Here is a 26,870-nt window from a genome sequence, read left to right as displayed (position 1 = left end):
ATAGTTTGGGTTAGAATGCACTTTTAACATGGAATTTCAAGTGTTCCTCTAACAATTAAAAATATTAGAATCAAGGTAAGAATCTTAATTTTAAAGAAGGCTATTGGTTGATGCAATAGGCAATGCACCTACTTTAATAGTTGGCAATGCCAATATCATCCAGCTAAGCATAGCAAGAAATATCTTAGTAATAAAGGTTAAAAAAAAAAAAATACTCGATTATCTCAACAAATTGAATTTATCTTAGAAGTAATTATTCTTGGTCCTTTTCCAATATTCTTAAATGCAATACCACAAAGTAGTACCAAATCTGGTCTTTGTTTCCTATTTAAGTATACAACTTACAATTATTACGAATAGATGATACCAAAGGGCAAAAAGAAAACATATTCTTAATTAAAGCTCATTTATTTCATTATCTTTTGGAGGGGGGGGGAAAACTTACTACTCTTTTTCTACTTTCCCAAAGATATAAACTTAATAATTAGTAGATTAACCATACAATAGAAAGTACTAAATAATTAGATAGCAAGCATTTCAGTCAAATATTATTACTTATATCTGTTCATTTATAAAGTAAATAAAAAAAAAAGTTGTAGTTTAACTTTTGGAGGTTTACGCATCTACAACATACTTACACCTTACACTTACCTTTCGGTATATGAATAACACTACTAAAATCCACATTAGGCTGCAATGCAACTGATTGCAACATTTCAGAATATCGAGAAAGATTTACACCATGAGCCTAAAAAAAATAGAGAGAGAGAAAGAAATAATAAATTGAATTCATCATCTAATATTTTAACAATAAGATTATTTTATGAAATAATGTAACAGAAAATGTCTTTAAAATTTTTTTAAAAAAAATCAACTTTCATATTTTTTTCATATTTTTACAGGGGTGTTTGTGGGACCCCAAAAAATCCCCTGAAACTTTTACGGACTTACTACCGACATTTTGGAGTTTCGAGAAGGGGGGGGGGGGGGGAGAAATGAAAAATTACGATTATGAAGTATTGAATGACCTAATTATAACAGTTCAATGAATTACTTTTTTTGCAAAATTAAGACCTTTGAACCCAGGTCACGTGATCGCACATCTGGTCGAACGAAGTCTCTCCCTTTTTTTTCTGCCGCGCCTACTTGCCGAAAAGAATCCAGAAGAGAATGTCCGAGAACCGGGGGAATGAGTCATAACTCGCAATAAGGAAAGAACAAAAAAGAAGTTTTTTCCCCCTTTTCACGCATTATCACTGCCTTTGGAGAAAGAAAGGAAAAGTTTTCACCACACACACTGACCTTGCGTTTTCTGCTTTCAAAGCAAACAAAATTACCCAGATCAAAATAAATAATTCATTATTATTCCTACTTCCTTTTGAACGACGATCCCCGGAATTTCCGGGTATCGAAGTTCAAAATCCCCGGAATTCCGGGGTTTCCCCGGAGCACAAACACCCCTGTTTTTATAAACATCCAATAATTTTCAAATCCAATTTGTGTGAAAGCAGATTACTTATCTAAAAAAACAGCATTCTTAAGTGCTTTACAATTATAAGGATGCTACAAGTAAGCAAAGAGAAATATTCAAAGAATAAAGGCAAGCACAATTTTAAAGATGGCAAAAATAATTGCTGGTTGCAAAATACAGGATTTATAAAAGTTATTCAGTTAAACCAATCTTTATTGGCAACTGAGTTTAAATCTAATTTCATTGACATAAAAGAAACAGGCCACCAATGATTTCAAGAAAAATAAAAGAATCTGCAGTTAGTTAAAGATCATTTAAAAATGATAATTAGAAATAAATCAATCATATATCAATACTTAGTTTTTAAGGTATGTGCATTTCAAATCATATAAAAAACAAATTCAAGTTCAAATTTATTAACTTAATACAATATATATATATATAACATGCAAAAATCCCTATATTAAAAGATTTGAAAATTAAAATTTTAATTCAATTGAGTCTTATTTAAAAATTAAAATATCATTAAAACTTACTTAAAAATTAAGATCTACCAATATATTACTTAATCAAAAAGAAAATTCTTTACTTCCAAACGGTATCGTGTATCACTGTCTTCTAATGGTGTCAAAATGTCAATGGAGAAAACTTCAGTAAAGAGTTGAGCAGCAAAACCTTAAATTAAAAAGAATACATGAACATAAATATGTAACTTCACTAGTAGTTTTATTAATTCATCAAATAGCCTTTAATCATTACCTGGCCAGTCTCTATATGACAGTCCTTTTTTATCCCAAAAGTCTTCTTCTTTAATTTGCAATCTTTTCAAAACATGAATAGGGAAAAATCTTTGCAATACTACAGTAGCAACATGAAGGGTTGGCTAAAAAAATAAAAATTCACATTTTTAAATAATCAATCACTTAAAGCAAGCAAATGCACTAACAAGTTTATTTAAATTCATTATTAACAATTTAAAATAAAATCAGCTTAATTTAAAGAGGTAGAAATCAAAAAATGGAAATACAGTAGAGATAATTTTAATTAAATATAAATTTCTGGATTAAAAATGATTATGTTACTTTAGTAACTACAGAATAAAGAGAGGGAAAATAGCATTATCCTTAACTCATATTTATAACTTCCTGAAAGTTTCTTTTTAAAATTTTCTAATCATGTACAAAATAATTAATGGTTAAATTAAAATAGCCATATTGTTCTTTGGAAGTCATTATTAATGAAGCAATTTGACAATTACTTTTAATATCACAATAGAATTATAGAACATTATTTAAGCATCTTCATCTCCAGAGGAAACAAATACAAACAATATATGTAAAATACAAGAAAAGAACTAAATATATCAGATTTTTCATAAATACGTGGAAAAAAATGACAACTAACAAACTAGACATTTTTAAAAAGCAGAATTCGGAAACAAGGTTTTTAAAATAAATAGATTTTTAAAAAATGTTCCAGCATTAATTTTTTAACTAAGTATACAATTAAAATAGGATTCTTAAAAAAATCTAAATATATTTTTGAAAGGTAAGGGGGAAATGAATCCCTTTTTAACCAGAATAGTAAATACAATACTAGGAAGCAAAACAATAAGATCATGTTTGATTAAATAATTAAAGTTCCCAATACAAAAACTAAACTGTATATAATAAACCTAATTAAACACTATTTTTTGTCAATAATTATAAAAATAAAATTTTTGCATTTGACAAATGAGAAAAAAAATAATTTAGAAACAGCAAATAAAAATATTAAGAACCGCTATAAAAGTCTCAAGAAGCATGATCTTATGTAGTTAGTGAATCAATAATAATGTAATATCAAAGATAATGTACAAGAAAAATTTATGATGATCATTAATTTTTTCATAAATTCCTGTTTTCCTCACCTGTAAATCAGAAGCAGTCAATTTGACTTTGGATCTGACATTTACACTCAGCCCCGTTTGAAGCTCTTTCTTTCGCCTATAAATATATTGTGTGTGAGCAAACAGTATTAAAAAAAGTATCAATTTTTTTAACTGACTTCAATAGATTCGACATGGAGCAAAAAAATATAACTGAGTCTTTATATAATAAAATCACATCACACCATTTAAAAACTTCATTATAAAGAAAATTAATTCAACAGGAATTCATAAATTAAATTGCATAACCTGCTAAAAAATTAATAAATAAAGGTAGAAGCCCATCCTTTGTTAAAAGAAAGATCCCCTTTCCATGTTTTAATTAAAAGAAACTGGTGATATTGAGATAAATAATTTTAATTTCCTTAAATTAGTCCTATCTTTAAAAAGAGCAACAATATTTAATTGAACAATCAAAAATAATTAAAAATAAACCTAGAAACTCACTTTTGATATTTTCTTTTAAGTATGTGGTTTATTTCTTACACATTTTATTTAGTATTTCAACCCAATAAATTGGCATACATATTTACTCTATCTTATTTTTTTTAACATACTTATAAAATATTGTGCAATACAAATAATTTTGAATAATCCATATAAAATTCTGCACATCTTCTAATTAATATTATGCTATTTATTCTATGAAATGCATGCTGAAAGCATTGCTTAAGCCAGAATTTTGTGATTAAATTAAAGTTATTGGAATTTCAGTAATTCTTTCAAAAAATTATTACACTGAAAATGATCACTCTTCATTCAAAGCAAAATCCGATTTCAAATATGATAACCTTGAGCATCTTTAAATATTAGAATTATTCAATATTTTTAACATTTTAAAAGTTCAAAAATTTTCTAAATATTTCATTTATTAGTAACTAGCTGCCTTTGGCAACCAGCCGGTTCGCCAATCTTACTATTCATTAAAATTTTAATAATTAAATATTTTATGTAATTAATACTTTAATAGCTTCTTCTTCAAAATATAATAAAACTTCACATTTTGATTGTTGTATAATTCACTCATAATATTATAAAGACCTTCAGTCATGACATAATATGTATCTCTCTAATTTTCTGTTAGCTCCCATAGAATTTATGCATTAAATTAAAGTGGAAATGATTAATCTGTAATTAATATTTTTTACTGAAACAAAGCATTTTTTTTATAATATGATTATTGAAAACAGGGACACTGAGCATTTAAACCTTATGGGCACTAAAGAATATCTTTCTTAATTTATGTAATATCTCAAGAATTTGTCAACAAAATTTTCTCAGATTCATCATGAACAGATCGATTCATTAACAATGTTTAATTTTAAATGCATCAAACACTAAGAAAATAAAATGAATTGTTTAAAATAATCGGTCTAAAACAGGTTAAAAGAAACTACTTAAAAAAAGATGTACTTAAAACTATAAGCACATACAAAAAATATATGACTAACAGAAATACAATTTAATTAAAAAAGCATATATATGCACCTAAAAATATTTTTAATCAAGTCTGCATTCGTTGATAATAGTTGTCAACAATCAGAACACAATGCGCATGCGTGAATTTTTAATACCACTGGTAACGCAAATTTTTCTACACCAGTTGGGGTAACGCTATGCAGATTAGAAATTTTTAATTTCCTTTATTCTGTTTCATTTTAATTCAAAAGTACTTCAGAATGAATCTAAAAGATCGATTAATTAACAATGTTTAATTTTAAATGCCTCAAACATTAAGAAAATCATTTGAAATAATCGGTCGAAAAATGTTGAGCCTAGTCTCATTAGCGTGGGGGAAAAAACTGAAGCCTTACTCATTTGGCAGTGGGGAAATGAAGATTTTTTTGGCGGGGAAGTTAGTTTTTAATTACTAATTAAAATTCTAAATAAAAATTCAAGAAAGGGGCCCCAGGTGCACATTCCCAACCTTCGAGGTATACAAGTACCAAATTTAGTAGCTGTAGGTCAAACAGTCTGGCCTGTAGAGTGCCAACACACACACACATTTTGAATCATTATAAGTATAGATGAAAGTAATTATGAATTAATGGTAGCAAGGGGAAAAAATTAATTACTTGATCAATAAAACAAACTATAGAACCAAAATTTGAATCCTATTTTTCTATATATTTTTAGCATAAACAATAAATATTAGTTATGCTCCTTAGCACAATGCATAAAAGTATTTTGGAGATAATTTTTTCTAAAGATAGAGGATTTGCATAAAGGATCTAAAGATAGAGGATATATAGAGAGAAGAAAATGAATATTGTCATTATCAAACATATATTATAATATTATACCTATCTACTTGATCTCTCAGAGCAGCTAGAAGTTCTTGAGCCTCTTTTTCAACTTCTCTGTATACTCCTTCTTTATATAAAGTAGCAGAGAATGGATGAAAACACTGGGCAACAAATTCTCTAAAAAGAACAAAATATCAAAATTAAAGGAAATTTAACTCGCAAATTGCATCTAACGTAACTTGCAACCAGATTTAAAGATACAGAAACTTCTTAAGAATTATATTAAATTTATATACGAATAAAAAAGAAAAGTGCTAATTATAAACAACTACATATAGTTGGGAAAATAATATGAATACCTATGAAAACTGATCAACCTTCACCATATTACAGACAACTGGACACTTTTATGTTAGAAGCATGTACACAGAAGTATTTTCTCCTGGTTGCCTCTTACCAAGTATGAAGCATGGAGGCGGTTCCCTTATGTTAAGGAATGTAACATCTTGACATGGTCTTGGGCCACTTGCTACTCTGGATGGGGATATTACAGTTGCTCACAATGTCGATATTCTGGGGATAAGTTTGCATCCTTTTCCCCACACTTTATTTCCAGGAGAATGTTCACATTATCAAGAAAACAAAGCTCCTATCCAAGCAAATGGTTTGAAAAGCATGAAGAAGAAGTAGGACATTTTGCTTGGTCCTCTCAGTTTCCTGTCTTGAACTTTACTGAACATCTGCGGAGATATTTGGAGTCAAAACTTCTTGTTCAATTTCCATCACCATCGATATTCTGGGGATCAGGTGCATCCTTTTCTCCACATTTTATTACCAGGAGAGTGCTTACATGCCCTATTTCTTATCCCAGATATCAAGAAAACAAAGTTCCTATCTACACAATTAAAATTGTCCAAAAATAGTTTGAAGAGCATAACGAAGAAGTAGAGCATCTTGTTCGATCCTCTCAGTTTCCTGGCTTGACCATTATTGAATATTTGTGGGGATATTTGGAGTTAAAACTCTTTGCTCAATTTTCATCACCATCTACGCTTTCGGAATTAGAGAATACTCTCCAGGAAGAATAGCTTCATATTCCATAAAATGCTGTTCATGATAAATGCATCCATCCTACATCACATACAATCTGCAATTAAGCCAAAGGGTGGTCCAATCTCCTATCAATGAAGCTTTTCTCTAATTTTAGAGGCATTTGTATTATTTTGTCATCAATCTGTATATTAAACATTAATTATTCATGCATTTGTGCATTCTGTCACTTTTCCAGTATATAAGTTAAACAAGATTATGAAATAATAAATTACTGTTCCTTAAAAAGGATGATATCTTTCTTTTCATTAGGTATTACTTCTAAAATACATTTTATGAACATTTTTCAAGCAGCAGGAAAAAAGAATATTAATTTTTTTAACCACACATATTTTTTAAAAAACCCTCAAATGCATCATGTTATAAATAAGAGATAAAAACTACAATGCAAAAAAAAAAAGGACAATTTAAAACAATTTTATTGCTGATTATCTAAACAAACATTTTCAGAATAATACACGAGAATAATGCATATAATCTAAACAAATTATGCACAGATATACAATAAGCAAATATATATTATTAACAAAAAGTTGTCTAAATATTATATACTCAAAACTGTCTACCTCCTTCTTAAAGTTATGGCTATGTTTAATTTAAATGCAATATTGTGAAATATTTTATGAGTAATATAATTCTACAACATAATTAATCAGTAAAGTATTTTAAACTATGATAAGTATTTAGCCTATATTAATATAGAAGTTCAATATGTTATGCTAATATAACAAATTCTAATTATAGCTTATGAGATCTCGACTAAAATTTCAGAAATGATGAAAGTTCTATAAATCTAATAATATGCTGGCTGATTTGTATATGATTATAAAAAAATATAAGGACAGTAAGTAGATTAATTCAATCTTGGAAATAAGTGTGTGTTATCAAGATCATATAAAAATCTATGTAATATTTTTAGAAGTTTTGTTTGCTGACAATAAACAATTCACAACAATAAGCCAACAAACAATGATTTAATATTCAAAAATATATTCCTCAATATCAAATTATGCTAGAGGAAGCATGTTTATCGCAAATAAATTTTTCATCAATAATTATTTTTAAAAAAATTAATAGCAATTACTTTAAAACTAAAACCCTCTTCAAAATGCAAAAAATAAGCAACATCTTTATACATAGTTTTTAACAATAGATGAAAATCATGTAACTAAACATTTGCAGAGAAAATATAAAGACAATTTTAATTATCAAAGAAGAGGTAAGAGGGGGCAGCAAATCACATGACAACTAAACTAATACAAATAGTACTAAATACAATAATAGTACTAGTACAAATAGAACTAAACCAGTACTGATTATCTATATTACACACACACACACAAAAAAAAAATGCAAATGCATGTGACCCAGAAAAAATCATTCTTATTATCAAGTGCCAAATAGCACCAATCAATTGTAAACAAATATTGTATGAAACTTTCCAGCTATCTCATAGAACGTTTTTATACTGCATATAATTCAACATTTTGTATAGCTAATTAATGGAAAATTGCAAAATTTTATTAGGAATGCTAAGAGGGAGACTTGTTATGTATCCAACACATACATCCAGTTTTGAAGAAAGGAAATGCATAAGAAATCTAAATGTTAAAATGAGATGTCCAACTGAAGGTTTAATCAAGAGCAAAAATAAACTTAACTACTACCAGATAGGTAATCACTATGAATTCATCATGGAAACAAATTTTCATATTTTTGTAAACAATTACCTCACAAAAATGATTAGTCTATTAACTTAAAGCTCAGAAATTAACTTTTAATGATGTGAACTTCAATATCTAACATTTTTTTTTTATTTTTAATTATTTCATAAATTTAATTTGATACAGAATCTATAACAACATTTTTAATGTTATGATAAAATTTAAACTCATCAGTCAAAACATTCATTGTGTACTTTTGCCATTGTTAAAAGGAAGATTTTTTAAAAATTGTTTTAATTAGACATTAACTCTGAAAAAGGATTTTCACTTATCATATTTCATAGAATACTCAATTTTTAATTTGGATTTGACAGATTAGGCAGATGATTCATATTGATTGATTATATATTAGATATTCAGTTGACAGACACTGCTTAGTAGACAGATTCAATTATATTTTTCAGTCTTATCAAATAATAAGATGCAATTCTTAAAAATGCATTCCATGTTAATAGTTTAACAGATTAAAAAGTCAATAATGTGGGTAAACAAACTGATCAACAAATAATGTTGCAAAAGTAATTTTTGATATAGATACTTTTTAAAATCACCATTAAAATATAGTAAAATTTTGTTTGATTTTTAATTACATTTCTATTTTAATTTCTTTTAAAGAATTATTTTAAGGTACATATTATTTCCAAACTTCCAAAGTAATTTCTAGAATCTAGCATTTTCTCCTATATAGTTAATATACTTATTATAAAAGTATATTTTGTATAAATATAATATCAATGATCCTACAAAAGATTTAAAAAAATTATATTCTTATCTCTGTACCTGTAAATCTGCTGAGGAAGTAAAATTATTCGTTCAACTTCTTCTCTGAACGCATTCAATTCTTCAGTTTCTAATTTTGCCTCAAAGGCTGCAAGAGCTTGCTCTGGTGCAATCTAGGATATGAATGGAATTATAAAAAAAATCAGCATATTTTAAATATATTGTTATTTCTTTCTTTTGTGGAATGAAAAGAAATTTAATATTGTAAATTAAACATTAGTCATATTTTGATTCATTATTAAATTGGTAATATAATTTTTACTGTCTTTTAATACAAAAGATACTCTAAATTTAAAGTATTAAAGAACAAAAATGATTTATAATTGATGAATTAAGCTAAGATACTAGGAAAGATCTTAGGGAAACATAGATAATTACTGAAGGTACTTTTGAAAATTTAAAACAATTAGCACTCCAACACAAAAACCTTTAACTTTTTAAACAGAATTTTAATGAAAAAAAAATCAAATAACAAATCAGATATGCAACATATTTGTTACCTGAAAGAAATGCTCATTGGAGAGACCAGGTCCTGCAATACGTTTGACTAACCAACTATCACTGGAAGGCACTCGGCCACGTCTTTTGATGAGAAAATGGAACATTGCAACATCCCAAATGAGCCTACAGCAACAACGGATCATGGCAGCTGAATAGTGAAAAATATAGCATTAAAGTAACATAAGCTTTATGAATATAATAGATTGTTTTTTGTAAATTGATAGGAAATAGGAAAAAAAAGCAATAAACAACTCCAATTTGGAACAAATTATACTTTGAATAATAAAAGATAAAGTATCAAAGTTCCTCCAATTTCAATTCACTTTTCAGAAAATATATTCAACAGTTAATAGTAACTATTAATACAAAAATTTATTTTTTATATTCTTAAATTAATAATTTGTTTAAAATACAGAAGGAAAAAAAATTGCAATCATATAATAGATATATTTTGACATCCTTTCTATCTCCTTGATTAAATTCTAAACTACTATAAAGGATGCAACATAATAACTTATAATAAAGATGAATGTGTGTGAATGAATATATGTGTATGTGAATGTATCTAAAGATGATCTTATAATATAGATGAATGTGTGTTAACTGCAGTTTAATCATTTCAAATTTAAAGTTGGAATTTTATTGGAGTTGAGAAAAAATTAGAGAGTAATATATAGTACAATAAACAAAGCAGCTTATGACCTCTATAATAATGACTATCCATCTATCCAAATATGACAATCAAAATTTGAAGATTAAAAATATTTTGCTGAAAAAGTTATTAAGAGATCAAGTAACATAAAATATTTAATGGAAAATTTTAACAAGCAATAATACTGGCAAACCAGATTGGTTGACAAAGGCGGCAAGTTATTTATATATGTATACAGTGTAATATTTAGCCTGCAACTTATCAACCATAAAAATAAAAGAAAAAAATATTAATGCAAAAATATATTCCCCCCCCCTTTTTAATATACAATGCCATTTATGATTTCTATCATAAATTTCTTAAAATTTCACTTTCCACAACAATTTAAATTTGTTCTTCTGAAATCACATGCATAATTATTTTTTTAAAAAATTAGTTTAATAGGGCTATAAAAACTTTCTCAACTAAAAACTCATTTCCAGTTAGAAAAAATATTCATAAGCCCTATACCACCTAAAAAAGGCCTCTTCCTCAAATATCCTCATATATATATTGCAAAAATTCTGCAGAAAATTTGTATTCTATGAGGCTTTATTTAAAATCAAGACTTACAATTTAAAAACTCTGGTTTTAAGAATGTTTCAAAAAATTATCAAAATATAGAAGAATTTTGAAAATTTAACTCTATTTTAATATGATTTTTAATATAATTTACTGTCATAAAACAGATAAAAACCAGTCATACCTAAGAACACAATGAGTGAAGCTATAGGACAAATGACAAGAGCCACCAACAAAGCAAGTATGGGCTGTAGAACTCCTAAAACAGAAATATGCCAAAGCAGAGCTTCTACAACCATACATACTTTGTTTCTTGGAAGACCTGAAAGAAATACAACCGTGATCAGAAATGAATCCAAGAATTAAACTTAACTGAATTATTCTAAAAGTCTTTTCATTTTCAAATATTTTATAAATGGTTAATAGAAATTTTTATTAGAAAAAAAATCCTTCAATTTTCAAAATAAACTATTCTCTATAGCTAATAAATAAAAAAAGGATCAAATCACATATTATGAAGATATATATATTAATCATAATTATTCAAAAAATATACATATTAAATCAATAAAAGGAAATATGATTGCAAAAAGTGAAAAACTGAAGCATTACCTACCAGGGCTATCAAAGTCATACACAAATATCATGACTAAATGAAAAACAAGAGTCACTGCCGGAACCCTAAAATAATTAAAACCATTGTTTAGAAAATGAATAGTTTAAATATGAAGAGTAAATCTATAACATATTTCAAATATATATTTTGTTTTAAAAATTGCATGGAGTGGGCAAACTACTGTGTGTAATTTTGATATAGAAACTTTCTTATATATTAATACATAAACTTTTTTATAAATTCATCTTTCTTTTCGATAAAATTTATAAAAACATTTTTTTTTTAATTTCTATGATACAATCTTACATTTGTAAACAATTTACATATTTTTATGTACTTAATACAATAAAATTAACTATTAAATTTTGATAGTTTTGTACAAATGAAATTAATTTTCATAAATAAAATGATATTGCACTCATTTGTATTTTTAAGTTTCATACTATCACAATATATAACTTAGTGAAGTTCAAAATATTTTAAAGAATATATTTCAGTCAATTTCTTCTAAATAAAATTTTTTTTAAAATCTAGATGAAAATAGTTGTGAAATAAAATTCAATTCCAATCCATTTCACCTTTTTCAGAAAAATCATCTGAAAATAGGTAGAAAACAATTTAAAAATTTAAAGATTTTTAAGATATAGTAGAATATTAAAAAATAAAGATTACTTTCAAATTCATTGCATAATTTCAAAAATAAATTTTTTAAAAATGGAATTATGACATTAGATTTTTAAAAATCTAAATGTCATAGAAACATCACTTGAAAATTGTGTAGGAAAGTGGGAATACATTGATTTCTCAGACAAAACATGGAAAACTGGATTTAAAAGAAAATTTTAAACATAAAAGTGAAATGCCACTATCTCATAAATAGAGTAGATATCAGCAGGTTACACTTATTCTTTAACAAAACAATCATTTCTATTTTTATTAAAGCATTTTGTACTAAATAAAATTGATTAAGTTAGAAAGTAGGTAAGCAGAGGCAGGGAATTTATAGCACATGGTTTAAAAATGGAGATATGTTAATAGTAAGCAGTCTTATATTTATGATTGCAATATAAATTTTATATTCATCATGCTACACAATATACATACAAAGGATAACTGTATTTTTACTACAATGGGGAAATAGGAACTTACCAAACAGCTGCAAAAGCAGCCACACAAAGTGAAAGGAATGATACAGAAAAACAAATCAACGGGAAAAAGAAGACAATCAGTAAAGTACCAAGAGCACCTTTAATAAAATAATTCCAAAGACGATTCAAATGGCGACTGAATCCTTTTCCTATGAAACCTGTAAAAATTTACAAATTTTGAGTAAAAATATAAAATAATTTGATAGAAAAAAAATTCTCCAAAATAAAAACTGTCAAAAGATAGTCAATTGACTTTAACTAATATGTTCAAGAAATGATATTTTAAAACAAATATTATGTATACAAAATATAAACAAATTTCATTTTGTAGTCACGAAATTAATGCATTACAAATAATTTTTTTCTTTAAAAAAACTTTTTTTATCATTAATTGTACAGTTATTTGATTAACTTGGATCAGGTCTGGTTCTAATTAATCTGATAACTAGGGTTGTACTGAAAATTAATCCTTAACTAGAGCTATAAGTTGAAATTTAAAAAATATCTTTCAAATTACCAGTATCAGGCCTAGATTCAAATTCAGTTCTAGATTTAGATATATGCCTCCACAGCAAAAGAAGTCTTGAGCATAAAGTATGAGTTAAAGATGATTTTCTAGGATAAAGAGTTCCCTATAAAAGGAAGAAAAAAAATCCACTTAATAAAAACAGCACCAATCTCAGATTTCTTTACCACACTTAATCCTCCACATAAAAATTTATAACAATTCTTCAACAGACCCACATTCAATTGAAATTTGAAAATTAACAACAATCAATCTTAGTATAGCTTTAATTTAAAAGATATATATTTACTACTTTCTCATTTATCAGCTTCTTCAAGCATTCTGAAAAATAAAGACAATTAGCTGTTTCAATTTCTCTTTCTCTCTCATTCAACTCTAATGTTTTGGTATCTTTCTCTTCACATTCCATTCTATCATGTTTCAATAAGTAGTCATATAAAAGGCATGAATGTGCATTTATGATTAGGAATTAGTATCCCTACAGTTTCTTAGTGCCTTGTGTTACAGATTCCAATACTGTATGGAGTATATAGCCAATACTGTATGTAGTAATGTTAATGAAATATCTTTATGAAATTAAACAACTCTTGTTTCACATATAAGATTTCATTACACCATATATTGATTAATGCTTTATAAAACATGTTTTGGGAAAAAAACTTGTTAATAACCTCTGAATATGAATATTATAGAATATAACTTTTCCTGGATTGAAATTTGAATCATCATCATCAAATGTAATTAAATTTATTAATTTAGAATATTATTTACTTATTCATTAAATGAAATCAAAAGTATTTTCACTTTTTATATCTTGATAGAATCAAAAATCGTTTTAATAATCATTATCATAAAAATATAAATGGTTATTGAAGTTATAGTGAATTATTCTTTCAGAAAAAAATTCAATTCATTCTTGGTTAATTCTAGTTTATGGCTAAAGCATAGCTGCAAAATCAAATGCACAAATACTGATAATCCAATGTTGAAATCATAGCTGATATTTTTGAAATTTACAACTAGAATTTCATATATACTTCACAATTTCAACTGGTATATGAAATAATTGATTTAAGGCAACTTCGAATATGAACAACACCATCAAAATGTACACACAGTATCTTATTATTACTATTCTTATAAAACTTAATGAACACTAATAAAAAAAGATTACAAGTATTTCTCTTCCCTGTAACTTGAAATGAAGAATAAAAATAAAAATAATTAACTCTTACATCAATTTGATTAATTTCTAAATCTGGTATGAAAGGACGAATGCAAAATAATGCTCTCAAACTAACTGGGCTGCACCAAGGTATGATAATCTGGAAAAAAAAAGTATGGTTGCTTCAGTAAGACTAGTATCATTATTTTAAAGTTATTCTGAATCATGTAAAAGCAATATTAAGAACTTTTTAAAAAGAAAAATAGACTCACGCCAAATATGAACATAGCATTCCACATCCATGAATATGTGCGATAACAGTAATTAATCCATCTCCAAAATGGAATTCTTGTTGTGGTAGTATGCATTCTCTGCTTCTCCACCAAATAAACAGGCTAGAAATTTAATAATAAACACTTTTTAACATTTCATATAATAATGGCTTTTTAATATTTAATAATGATGTTTAAATATGAATTCTTGGTTCAGTAACATTAAATGCACTTAAACTTTTATCATTAAATGTTTATGATAATAGTAAAGATATTTAAATAATTTTATCTATTTACTGATTCACGTATCATGAATAATAGTTTTATTAAAATTTTACAACTTTATTAATATAGATTCTTCAAACTGGAAAGTACATATTAACAGAAAACAAACTGAGTAGCAATGCAATAAACTAAAGTAACAGATTAGCTATAACTATATATTGCAGATCTTACTGGTATTTAAATTTGATATATAAAATTGACATTCATTTTGCCAAAGGCAATTATCATCTGTTTCATAAGTATCCCATTTGATAAATGATTACTTAATTACCTATGATAATAAGGCAGAGTATATTAAAATGGTTGTCATGACCAATACTCTATTAAAATTATGTAATGATCTCAGAATTTTCATTATTTTTGTTGCATTTCAATACATATCCTTTAGAAATTTGAACTTAAAATTCCAATAATTAAACATTAACAATTATAAACATAATATTTATCAAAGTAATAATAACTATTTTAGGTACTAATTAAGGTATTATATATTTTTAAGATTAAAAAGTAAAATATTTATCTGATGGCAAAACTTTTTACAATTATTTAAAAAATTTTAGCAAGTGGAAAATGAAATACCTATTGAGCAATTTTTTGAAATTGTTTCATAAGTTCATTAAAGCAGAATGAAACACCTTTCATACTCTAGCATTCATAAGAAAAATAAATACAGAAGAATCTATTTAACACTTGCATTAAAAAAAAAAATTTCTAGTTAATGAAATTTTTAACAGAATCCTGATTTTAAACAGTGTTTAAATATTTGTTATCCATATTATGGAAGTTAAATTCTTATAATAAAATCTCTTCCTTTCATTTTTTGTAATGTTTAACAAGTTTTCTTTTATGAAATTCCAACTTAATTAATCAAATCAAGCATTTGTAAAACATAGAAACTTGTCCAATTTTTCCCACATAGATGAAGACACTGTGATTGCTAAAAGTCCTACTGATATGAATATCACAAAGTTCAACAAAATGTAATGAACACTATAGCATTTCACTATATACCCACTGAATGAATTTGAATATTTTCTGTAATAATATTATTACCTGATTTGGATCTGAACGTGGTTGAGCAAGAGATGAAGAAGTGCGACTGATAACTGTTGGTACTATTTCCGACTCTCCTTGAAATACTTTTCGGACATTCCAATGGTGGGGTGACCAGATCTGTGTTCGCCAATGGAAAGAGCGATTCGGATTACGAACACGGCCGAGTTCCTGTTTAAGAACAGGTTCTCTCTGGAAGAAAAGAAATGCACTTAATGCACTTAATGATAACTTCTGTCTATCCTATTTTTATCTAAATATTTATACCAATAGAAATTCAAAAAATAGTGAATGCATTTTTCACATTATTTCCCTTTCACAACACTTTCCTTGTGGCTTATTTAATTGAATATTCATCTATTTTGATGATATGCACCTTAAAGCAAATTAGGAAAAGTTTGCTAATTAAATTTAATTCATGAATGTTTATAAACAGTAATAAAAAAAAGACATTAAAAAAATTTCAAGAAGCAAAATCTATACATTTTAAAAAGACGATCTCCAATTTTAAAAAACAAACAATGATACACAGAAAATAAATTATGAAGATGACATAAATATTATTTCATAAATAGCATTATAGAACTGGGAAGCCAGAATGGAACATAAACTAAATAAAAATTTAAATTTATAATGCAAATGAAGTTTATATACACAGTATTAATTATAGTAAATTTGTATGTTGAAAAGCAATGAATCTGTTCTACATCAAGTCATTAATGGAATTATAAGGGTTGATGATAAGCACTTTTAAATACATTAGAATAAAAAGGGCCATGGCAATATGCCAAAAACTCAAAAATTATACGAAATCAAAAATGTAAATTGCAGTATAAGTAATTATGTTAAAGAATAAAATAAACAAAGAATAATTGCCAAGATACTGTATATAAACATTGCATGAAAATATTAGGAGGGAGAAGAATATAACATCATATTGAATTCCATTATAATAGAGAAAATAATGTAGGTACAAGAATATTGTTTGCCAATGCATTTATATCTATATTAATCTAAAAAATGCTAATTATTAATAGACCAAAAATAATATTTCAGTTAAAATCAGAAAAATCACATTAATTTGAATTCCTTGAAATTGATAGATAACTGTTACTAGTAACCACTAGCAAGCAAAAATACGGGAAATCAATTCTGTTTGGTGTAATGGCAATTTTTTTAACGAAATAAATTTTAACTTCACTTAAAATTTTCATTTTAGCTATTCTTTGCCAACAAACTAAAATTTGAAAAATCACAAAATAAAAAATATTTTAACAAAACTGAATACACCATATAAATAAATATTTTATACTATGAATTAATTATTATTATGAAGAAGATACCAAACTTTAAAAATTATTTTATATATAAAAAAAGAATATTTGACTAAAATACAATTTATTCACCAGACTTGATCAAAAATCCCTGTGCAAAATGATAGAAATAATTAAAAAACAATAATCATTTCAGCCTCTTGATCTATATCCATATAATCTTCATACAACAATGCAATTATAAAAATGTTTGATACAAAATAAATTATATTAAAATATACAAATTTAATATATTTAGGGAAAAAAGTATAGAACCAGTTATCTGTTTATCCTATGCATGAACAAATACAATACAAACCTCTCTCATGAAAGACAAATCTCTCTGCAAGAAATAAGAGGTCTGTTCTAGATGGCTTTGCCTACATAGAGCAAGTGCTTCTTCATGTGCATCCCAGCGATGGTCCAGAATAAAATCTTCCTACATTAAACAAAGCATTTTCTAGTTTTTTTCCAAGTATTTAAAAGCATTTATAAATTATAGTATACTGAATTATGTCACTTTCTTTTCAGCAATCATCAGAAAATTATGTGATGTATATCTTCGTTATATAAAATTATGTGATGTATATATCATTATGCATTATGTATATCTCTGTTCAATTGCTCTTCTTATTATAGTTTTTCCTTAAATTTCCACTACAATTACTCAGATGCTAATGTGCTCTTTTGCTACTAACAGGATATGAATCTTAGTAAATTTATAATAGAATAAAAACAGAATTACTATTATAAATTATCTGCTGTTAGAATTAGTATCTATAATCAGTTGATATCATCAGAAATTAAATTTTAACTAATTGTAGCACAGGATATTGTATCTCATTTTAATAAATAAGAGACTGAGAAAGATTTTTCTACTACATTATTTTGTGAAGAAATATCTAGCATCAATATGACTAACAAATACTTTGAAAAAATATCTAGTATCATTATGACTAGTAAATACTTTGAATTAATATCTAGTATCAATATGAATACTAAATAATTTGAAGAAATATCTAGTATCAATATTAAAGTAAATACTTTGTAATCATTCAACCATATAATCTATTAAACTATAATAACAGTAGCATTAACTAATATAAAAGAAATCTGCTATATTTTATAGATTGTAAAACTTATTTTTCCTATTAAAAAAACCTTACTACCTTACATATTAGATGAAGCTTTAAAAAAAAATTGAGAAATGAAATGTTTTTTTAGTTCACCAAAAATTCCAAAGGGGGGATGAAGCATTTAACAAATAATTTTAAATAAAATTAAAAACCTAATCATGGCTTTGAAAATATTATGGCTATAGTTGTCAAACTATAGCTATTTTTAATAAGGTCAATTATGCAAGAAATTTCAATTGTTTATGAAAATTTTAATAATTTATTTTCTGAAGACATTTGATTGCTTAATTTATATGAAAATGTTTAAAGAATGTTTTTTAGGGCGGAGGATTATATAGGAGCTTAAGAATAGTGATTGAAAAATAGTAAAATGCTGAAATGTTCAATATAACCGAAATCAAAATCTTTCTTATAAACATAAGTGAATATTAATAAAGAATTTTTTTTATTGTCAAGTTTTGATCAATTTATCAACTATTAATAAGTATCACTGGATCTTTAACTTAGAACTCTACATATATCAATTAGAAACATCAATATTAAAATAATTTTAAATATATCCATATTGATAAAATGCTGCTTTGAGATATTGTATAAAAAAAACTAAGTGTTTGATTTAAGAAAAACAAATATGTCCTTTCTTTACATCTATAATTTCTGCAAACTATAAATAATTCCAAAGATAGATCAACTTTGATTTGGGCTTTCATAATGATTTCACAATTGTAACTACATAAATAGTTTAATTCTATAGAATGAAAAGAATTATTCAAAGAAAAGAGCAAGCAAAAGACAAAGAAAAAAAAGTTAAGGTCATCAAATAAATTTGGAATGAAAATTACTTAATTATAAAAAAAGGCTTAAAATGTATCAATTCTAAAAATTAAAAATATTGCATTTTATAAGATTGTTTAGTAATATTCTTTCGATGAAAATAAATAAAATGCATAAAATAATGCACAGACAAATAAATCAATATAAACAATAAAACTTCAGAAAAATTTATTGTACTTTTTTTATGAAGCATGATTTATGAAAATAATCATGAATGCTTACTTCAGCAATCTTTAATTTCTCTTGAACCCAAGGTTTAACTCGGGATAAAACAGGATATAAATCTTCAAGGCAACGTTTTAACTGGAAAACACAAATGATTTCTTTCTCATAATTATATACGTATAATATGTAACATAAAATTTTATATTCAGGCCACTTTTTAAAAAATAGAATTAAATACTTCACAGCTTAAACATTAGAACTAAAATTGAAGACAAAAAATTTCAGTAATCATTAATTTACTAACAGCCTCATCTTTAATATGCGACACAACGAAAAAGTTTTAAAAAAATAAAACTAGAATTTAATAAAATACGGTTTTAAAAAATGAACCAAAGTACACTTCACAAATATGTGTATGTCCACAATTTGTTTTCTTATAAATGTGCTAATTCTAATCTTTTCTTACAATAAGTTCAACTTTAAATTCAATTTATAAAGGTACACGCTAGTAATTTATCTAAAATAACATTTATTAAGTGAAATAAAGTCAAAAACTTTATAAATGTCTATAATTTTATCCATTAGATTGTATTATTAAACTTTCAATCAATTGCTGGAAAATGCTTTGGCTTTAGTGAAACATTCAAACATGATTATGTATTTTTTTCCCTTAAAAATGAAATTTATCCTTTAAAATAATGAAATATTTAACTCAAAGAGATTTTCAAATTACTCTCCAATGTTGAGATAATTAATTACCAAATAAAATCCTTATTGCGTACTTCAATGTTTTTTTTTAAATGCTTCAATAAATTCAAGTATAAGCAGAAACTTTGCATATGTATTTTATATATTATATCTTTATTATTTTTAGGCATAATTTCTTTCAAAATGAAACACAGCCATATTTTAAATATTCTTATATTTTATTTATTAATTATAATAAGAAATAAAATTTTTCAAACCAATCTTAAGCAAAAATTATATTTATTCTAGTAAATTATTCAATTAAAAATTCATGATCTATTTCTGTATTTTGAAATACAACAGTACTTGTGCAAGAGTTTCTTTCAAACGGCGATGCATATTCTCAACTGCTCTGTGCATTAAAATGACTGCCTGGGCTTGTTCTACAAGCAGAGAACCTAAATTGGGCAGAAATACGAATAGAAACTTTAGCTCATGAGTGAATTTTATCAAGCATAATTAGGTAAGATATAAGATAAATTTTTTAATTACCTATTCCTGGTCCCAATTCTTGTATCTGGGGATGAGATAAAATTGCAGCAAATACTCTTCTTAAATATTCATCCAAAATTAAAATATTTGCTAGCTGTAAACAATTATAGTTGTGAATTAATATAAATTAGAAAAAAGAAAAAGAAAATTAAAAGAAAAATGCCTAGTTTCAGTAAATCTAGATAAAAACAGAATAATTCTAGAAAAAAAAAGTAGATACCCTTTCAAGCTCTTCTTCTGAAATTTTCTTATCTAAAAGTATAAAAAACAATATTACATGTTAATGTGAAATTTTAAAATTGTCATATGCATTTATAGAAAATTATTAATAATTTTAAATGCAAAAGCACTTTTTAATTGATAAAATTAGTTTTCCTATTTGTAAATGTAAGGAGCTTATTAATTTTTTATTGCACTATTAAAACCGATGTGAAATCCATGTTCTTCCTTCCTTTTCATGAACTGAATGTTAATTCTTGTGAACATTCACAAGAATGGCAATTAAGAAATTAATAATTAAAACCAGTAAAAATACTTTAGTTTCATTTAACAATAAAAGCATTAGACATGGTATTGAAACCACACACATAAAATTCTTCAATTGTACTTACAGAAATGCAACCTTTTAGCATAAGAATACATATGACAGGAAAGATGGAATACAAAGTATTCAAAATGAAATTTTGGAAATATAATTTCTTGAATTTTATTATATTTCTTTAAATAATTGATTTAAAATAGAAAGTAATTATAATCCAATTCAATTCTGAAGTATGAAATTTCGGATCACACAAAACAGTACTTTCATAATTGTAAATAAAGTTTATTTTTTGTTTTGGTTTTAATTATATTCTAATTGTTTAGAAATATTTTTGCATAAAATGAATAATGAAATCAAAGAAAAATTAAGGAATAAACATATAAAAAGTATATAAGTCCTATAAACGAACCATTGTTTTTTCAGAACATTTTTAGATAAATATACAAATTTTATTCCTTTCCAATCAAATTAAATCCATCTAAATAATATAAAAATTACTTAATAATAAAAAAAATTAGAAAACTTACTTTTTAAGTCAGCAATTACTTTTTCTCTAAATGGAAGAAACCAACCTCTTGATTCTTTTTCTAAAATACTTGCAATAACTGGAAGAGCTTTGCGAATAATTTCTGAAACAATAGTAAAATTAAAAATAAATTATATCATCTAAATATTAAACAGAGACTTTTTTTAATGGATTTAAGATAGTGGAACACAAGATACTTGATAAATTCATATTCTCTAAATATGCAAATAGAATTGGAGACTTACACAGGTTGAGCCTAACTGCCATGTATTCAGAGTGGCCTAATCCAGACTCATTAATGACCAGAAGTGAGATTTAATTTTAATTATATTCATTCAAATGAAATAAAAATATTAGCCAATGCAGAAAAATAAATTTATATTTAAATCAATGACAACAGCAACATTAGATACCTTTGTCTTCCTATATGATATCACTTTTAACAATGAATTAATAAAAAAAAACATACTTCAATTAATATAATCACACAGAAATATTCTGAATTTACAGCAGGCAAAAATTCTAGATTGGATTTTTTTTTTTTAAATCAGTTTTGTGTAAGACTCTAAATAATAATGCAATTAAAAGGACTCTAACGAAATAGGGTGGATGCACATTCTTTATTATAATTGTTTACAGAAACGTTTATTATAATTGTTTAAATAATTTTATTATTCATTTCAGTAAAAACTCCTATCAGTTTTAAATCGTCAAAAGCATGGTGCAAAAACTTATATCTACTTGAGAGATGTCTTAACAGTTATATGGCTGATGTGTATGAGAACTATGCCAGTAGCATAAGAGCATCATTATTAAGAAGCTGAAAATAGAATATTAAAGGTTTAAGAAAGCAATTATAATAAGTAAGGAATTTAATTAAAATTTAAACAAAAATTATAGCTCATAAAAAAAAAAGACATACCTTTGTTGAACAATCGTAAATCAATTTCATGGCCTTTTGGTGTTTGAAATAAATATGGTAAGGGTGGAGCTTTTTCATTCTCCTATTAAAGAATACATATATATATAAATGGGTTCAAATATAAATTTGACATATATTAATGAATTTGTGGTATAATTCAAAAGTTCAAGATTAGCAAGTTAGTATCGATACTTTAAGTACTACATTGGAAACACAATTACATTTTATTCCAAACACTGGCAAAATTAAATAAAAACATTAACCATACACTTTGATTAACGATAAGAAACAGTAATAGGTAATTTAATAATTCAAAAACAAAACTTAAATGCCAGCATACAACATTAAATTAATCATTATTTATTTAAAATAAATTACCACAAAACAACCAATAAAAACATGGAAACAAATCTTGATTCATACAACTTTCAACCTTCAAACATTTTGTCCAATATTGATAAGAAAAATTAATTATAATCTGTAACCAATTTTCAATTATACAATCCTCATTATGCATTATGTTGGATTATGATATATTGTAGAATAAAATAGCAGATAATAAAATGAAAGTTTTCATTAAAAAATATCACTAATTGTCATAGTTTATTTAACTCTCTGTGAGATTTAATCTCAAAACTAAAAGATGCTGGAACACTTGTTTCAATAAACATTAAATTATACTAAACAAATTGTTTTACATTTGCATTTCTCAGATAAGGAACTCATTTTATTCAAATATATACATTTATATATTAACATGAAAGTCTACTAGATGAATATACTTTTATTTCATACATTTAAAAAGCAATCTCATCTTTAATTCTATTTGTAAATCAATTTTTTTTTTAACTTTTAGATTGTACAATTAATTGCATAACCACAAATGGCTTAGTAAGAGCTTTATTAACAAATTCAATTAAATTAGTAATGTTCTAGTTATTATGTCCAGAAAAGGGAATCAAAGGAAGAAACTGGCAGTGGTTCCTAAATGGATGTGAACCCAGTAAACTCTATGCCTGCTGTCATTATGGTGGTGCCCTTCTCTTGGCTTTCTGGTTTCAAGGGTTAATTTTTATTTTATCTTTATAAAGAAATTTTAAGAATGGATTAATTAATTTGCTTAAAAAAAATAGGAATAAGCAAAGCCACCAACATTGGTTATCCAGTCATCAATAGCATTTCTTATCGATGTATTGCATTTTATGTAGTATAAACAAAGTATTGGAGAATAGATATTTCAAAATATTTTAACTAATTTAAAAATATTTTCAAATATCATTCAAAATTATATAACAGATATTTATTATTGATCAAATGTACAAGTAAAATAATTTTATCTGAAAAATCACACAACACAATTTTTTTTATCAAACAAATTAATATTATTTGTTAGAAAATAAATTTTTTTTTGCATTAAATAGCAAGCATTGTTGTTTTTTTAAATCATCATTTCCCAGCTTTACATCACAACAAACTCCCAAATTTATTTATGTTATGAGGAGTGGTTCTTGCAATGACAAATTATCCATTATCCATTTTTTTTTTTTTTTTTTTTTTTTTTTTTGTAAAGTGTACTAAGAATTCTTTCATTACCAACTTTGTAGTGTGTAAAGATTTGGGAAGAGGGTGTTTTCAGAACATTTATGTAGTTTCCCTCATATATTCTTCAGTAGCTTTTTATATATATTCAGAACTTCATAATTTTCACTTAATTTCTGTAGCTACTATGGAAATTCCATTATTGCAGGAGGATATGTACAAGGGATGACACATCCCAATGGTGACTTTTAGGCATTTTGCAACCCAATGCAATGCATATTATGAGAAAATCCTTTTAATAATAAATGGATTGTTTTAATTTCACATTCTTAATTTATTCAATTGTAATATATTAATAACTTATTTTAGCTATTCTTTTTACTTCAATAACTGCTAAAATATTTTTTTAACTTTTTTTAAATAAGCATTACCAAAAAACTAATTAAATCATTGGAAAATTAACCATAATTATTAGTTAATGATTTCCTTGCTTACAAATGTAAGTATTATTATGAAAGATTTTAAAGAAATAATAAATTTCAAACAAATATAAAATCAAAAATTATTAATTTACAAGACTAGCCCCATGGAATGTAGCATGATCATTTAGTGAATGATCAATATTCTTTAATAGAAAGCAATTGCTTATACTTGAATCAATGAATTTAATAATTCAATAAATAAATACACCGTCATATTAACATTTTATTGCTATAAAAATGTGTATTTTTTTTAACTAAACATTAACAATTATTTGACAATAGGATTAAATCTTGAATCTAAAAAGATAAGTGGATTTCTGCCCAATCTAATTAATCAAAAACCCATCAATGTCGACTGCACTGAGTAAATATTTATCTGCATAAACCTTTTTTTATTTTTTTAATCCAAGGCTATAAAAGACAAAATCCACTTTTGAGTCTTATTATTTTCTATCCTAGATCTTTTGAGTTCTATTTTTGCTATGATAAATTATTTTGAGATGCTGTTATATTTTGCTGTAATTTACCCATTGCAAACATAAATTGAAAGATAAATTCTGAATTCCTTAACAGTTTTGCATTTATTTATCTTCTTATAATTTGTGGAACAGTTAAGTTACAATTAAAAGTTTACTAAATTTATTCAGAAATGAGTATGTTCAATATTACAATATATAAACATTTCAATTTAATTTCTTTGAAAAAGAGTGTACTTGTAATAACAAATTTATTACAAAGATAGAAAAATGAATAAATAAATAAAAAAGATCACTGAACAAGCAGAAAATATATTTCTTGAATGCAGAAAATAAAGCAATATTAAAAATAAGTTCAACTTACAGATAAATTCAAATAAGTTCAACTTACAAATAAATATTTTTCCACAGTTTGTTTTCGAATTTGATGTTTAACAAATTGGCACAAATTGTCGATGTCATCTTCAAAATTTGGCTATAATAGAAACATAATCAAATAATCAAATAAATCTTAATTGCAGCACAAAATAAACATTCTTTCATTTAAAAGAAGCAATGCAATTCAATACAAAAGAAAATTATTTATCATACCCGAACAGTAAGTTCAGCTACTAAATATTTGCTTCGTTCTTCTTGTATTCGAATCTCTAAATTCTTTGCAGAGAGTGATGGTACACCAATGAAAGCATCTAAACAAAAATGAAGTTTCAATAACATAATGAATTTCCTATATAATTGTATTTAAAGTTCATTTATGTTAAATCTCAATTTACCTAACAAAATAGCTAATCCATGAATGAAGGCACGTACAGACTGTGATACACTGAAGAAATCAGAAATCAACCTATTCCGAGCAGTTACAACAATTAAATGAACTGAGAGGGCTATATCCTAAAAGAAAAATAAAAAATTTGGTAATTAATATGAATAGCATAATATAAAATATTGTAAAAATTTTACAATTTATTATCTGAAATTCCATTAATAACACTAATTCACTAATACATAAAGATAAATAACAATTATTATATTTTAACAATTATTTAGCAACAAAAGACAAAAACAATGTAGCTTTTTATAATACAAATTTACAAAATTTTTATTATAATAGAGATTCTACATAAACTGAAAATGCATCTAAAGGAATAAGGAATTTTATATATATATTATTTTAAGAAATGGTTTTAACAGCTATTTCAAATAACAGATATGAATAATCTGATTTACTAAGTTTCGCATTTAGACAAAATAAAACAACAATATAACAAATTATAAAGAACATATATTACAAAAGGATTTTTTTCCCTCCAAACATGAAAGGAATCTACTTATGTAATAAGTAGAAAGAAACTGGCATGTATTAAATAACTGTTCCCAATTTAAACGAAACTTGATTAATTTCTGTAGGAAAAATATCAACACTTGATCTGCATATAAGAAAAATAATTTCTAAAGTATTTGTATAAGAAAAGTAATATAGCCATTTATACTTGATTTAAAAATATTTTAAAAAGAATCTTTATTTATTTCTTCAAAAAAAAAAATAATAATAACAGATAAATATTAAAGTCATGAAAATTTTTTATTTAAAATATTACTGACTACTTTTTACAAATAATAGCAATTACCTACAGTAAGACTGCTTTTAATAGATTTGTAT

General features: G+C 25.3%; 1 protein-coding gene across 1 annotated transcript in view; it reads right to left on the bottom strand.

Moving 5' to 3' along the window:
• Positions 1-26,870, bottom strand: part of LOC129983778 (uncharacterized) — a 41,391-nt gene that overhangs the window by 5,221 nt on the left and 9,300 nt on the right. The window contains exons 7-30 of the mRNA XM_056093407.1: positions 25,984-26,101; positions 25,802-25,899; positions 25,602-25,685; positions 22,714-22,795; positions 21,793-21,894; positions 20,945-20,976; positions 20,725-20,818; positions 20,539-20,630; positions 19,543-19,623; positions 17,670-17,789; positions 16,038-16,229; positions 14,700-14,822; positions 14,498-14,587; positions 13,254-13,368; positions 12,738-12,894; positions 11,589-11,653; positions 11,157-11,294; positions 9,759-9,907; positions 9,259-9,371; positions 5,702-5,821; positions 3,381-3,456; positions 2,231-2,354; positions 2,061-2,146; positions 652-748 (exon numbers count right to left, since the gene is read on the bottom strand). Of these exons, the coding sequence (XP_055949382.1) occupies positions 652-748; positions 2,061-2,146; positions 2,231-2,354; positions 3,381-3,456; positions 5,702-5,821; positions 9,259-9,371; positions 9,759-9,907; positions 11,157-11,294; positions 11,589-11,653; positions 12,738-12,894; positions 13,254-13,368; positions 14,498-14,587; positions 14,700-14,822; positions 16,038-16,229; positions 17,670-17,789; positions 19,543-19,623; positions 20,539-20,630; positions 20,725-20,818; positions 20,945-20,976; positions 21,793-21,894; positions 22,714-22,795; positions 25,602-25,685; positions 25,802-25,899; positions 25,984-26,101 (2,548 nt within the window). The remainder of the gene's footprint in view (positions 1-651; positions 749-2,060; positions 2,147-2,230; positions 2,355-3,380; positions 3,457-5,701; positions 5,822-9,258; positions 9,372-9,758; positions 9,908-11,156; positions 11,295-11,588; positions 11,654-12,737; positions 12,895-13,253; positions 13,369-14,497; positions 14,588-14,699; positions 14,823-16,037; positions 16,230-17,669; positions 17,790-19,542; positions 19,624-20,538; positions 20,631-20,724; positions 20,819-20,944; positions 20,977-21,792; positions 21,895-22,713; positions 22,796-25,601; positions 25,686-25,801; positions 25,900-25,983; positions 26,102-26,870) is intronic.

The sequence above is a fragment of the Argiope bruennichi genome, chromosome 9, assembly GCF_947563725.1.
Source record: "Argiope bruennichi chromosome 9, qqArgBrue1.1, whole genome shotgun sequence".
NCBI lineage: Eukaryota > Metazoa > Arthropoda > Arachnida > Araneae > Araneidae > Argiope > Argiope bruennichi.
This window is presented reverse-complemented; position numbering and strand designations above follow the sequence as displayed.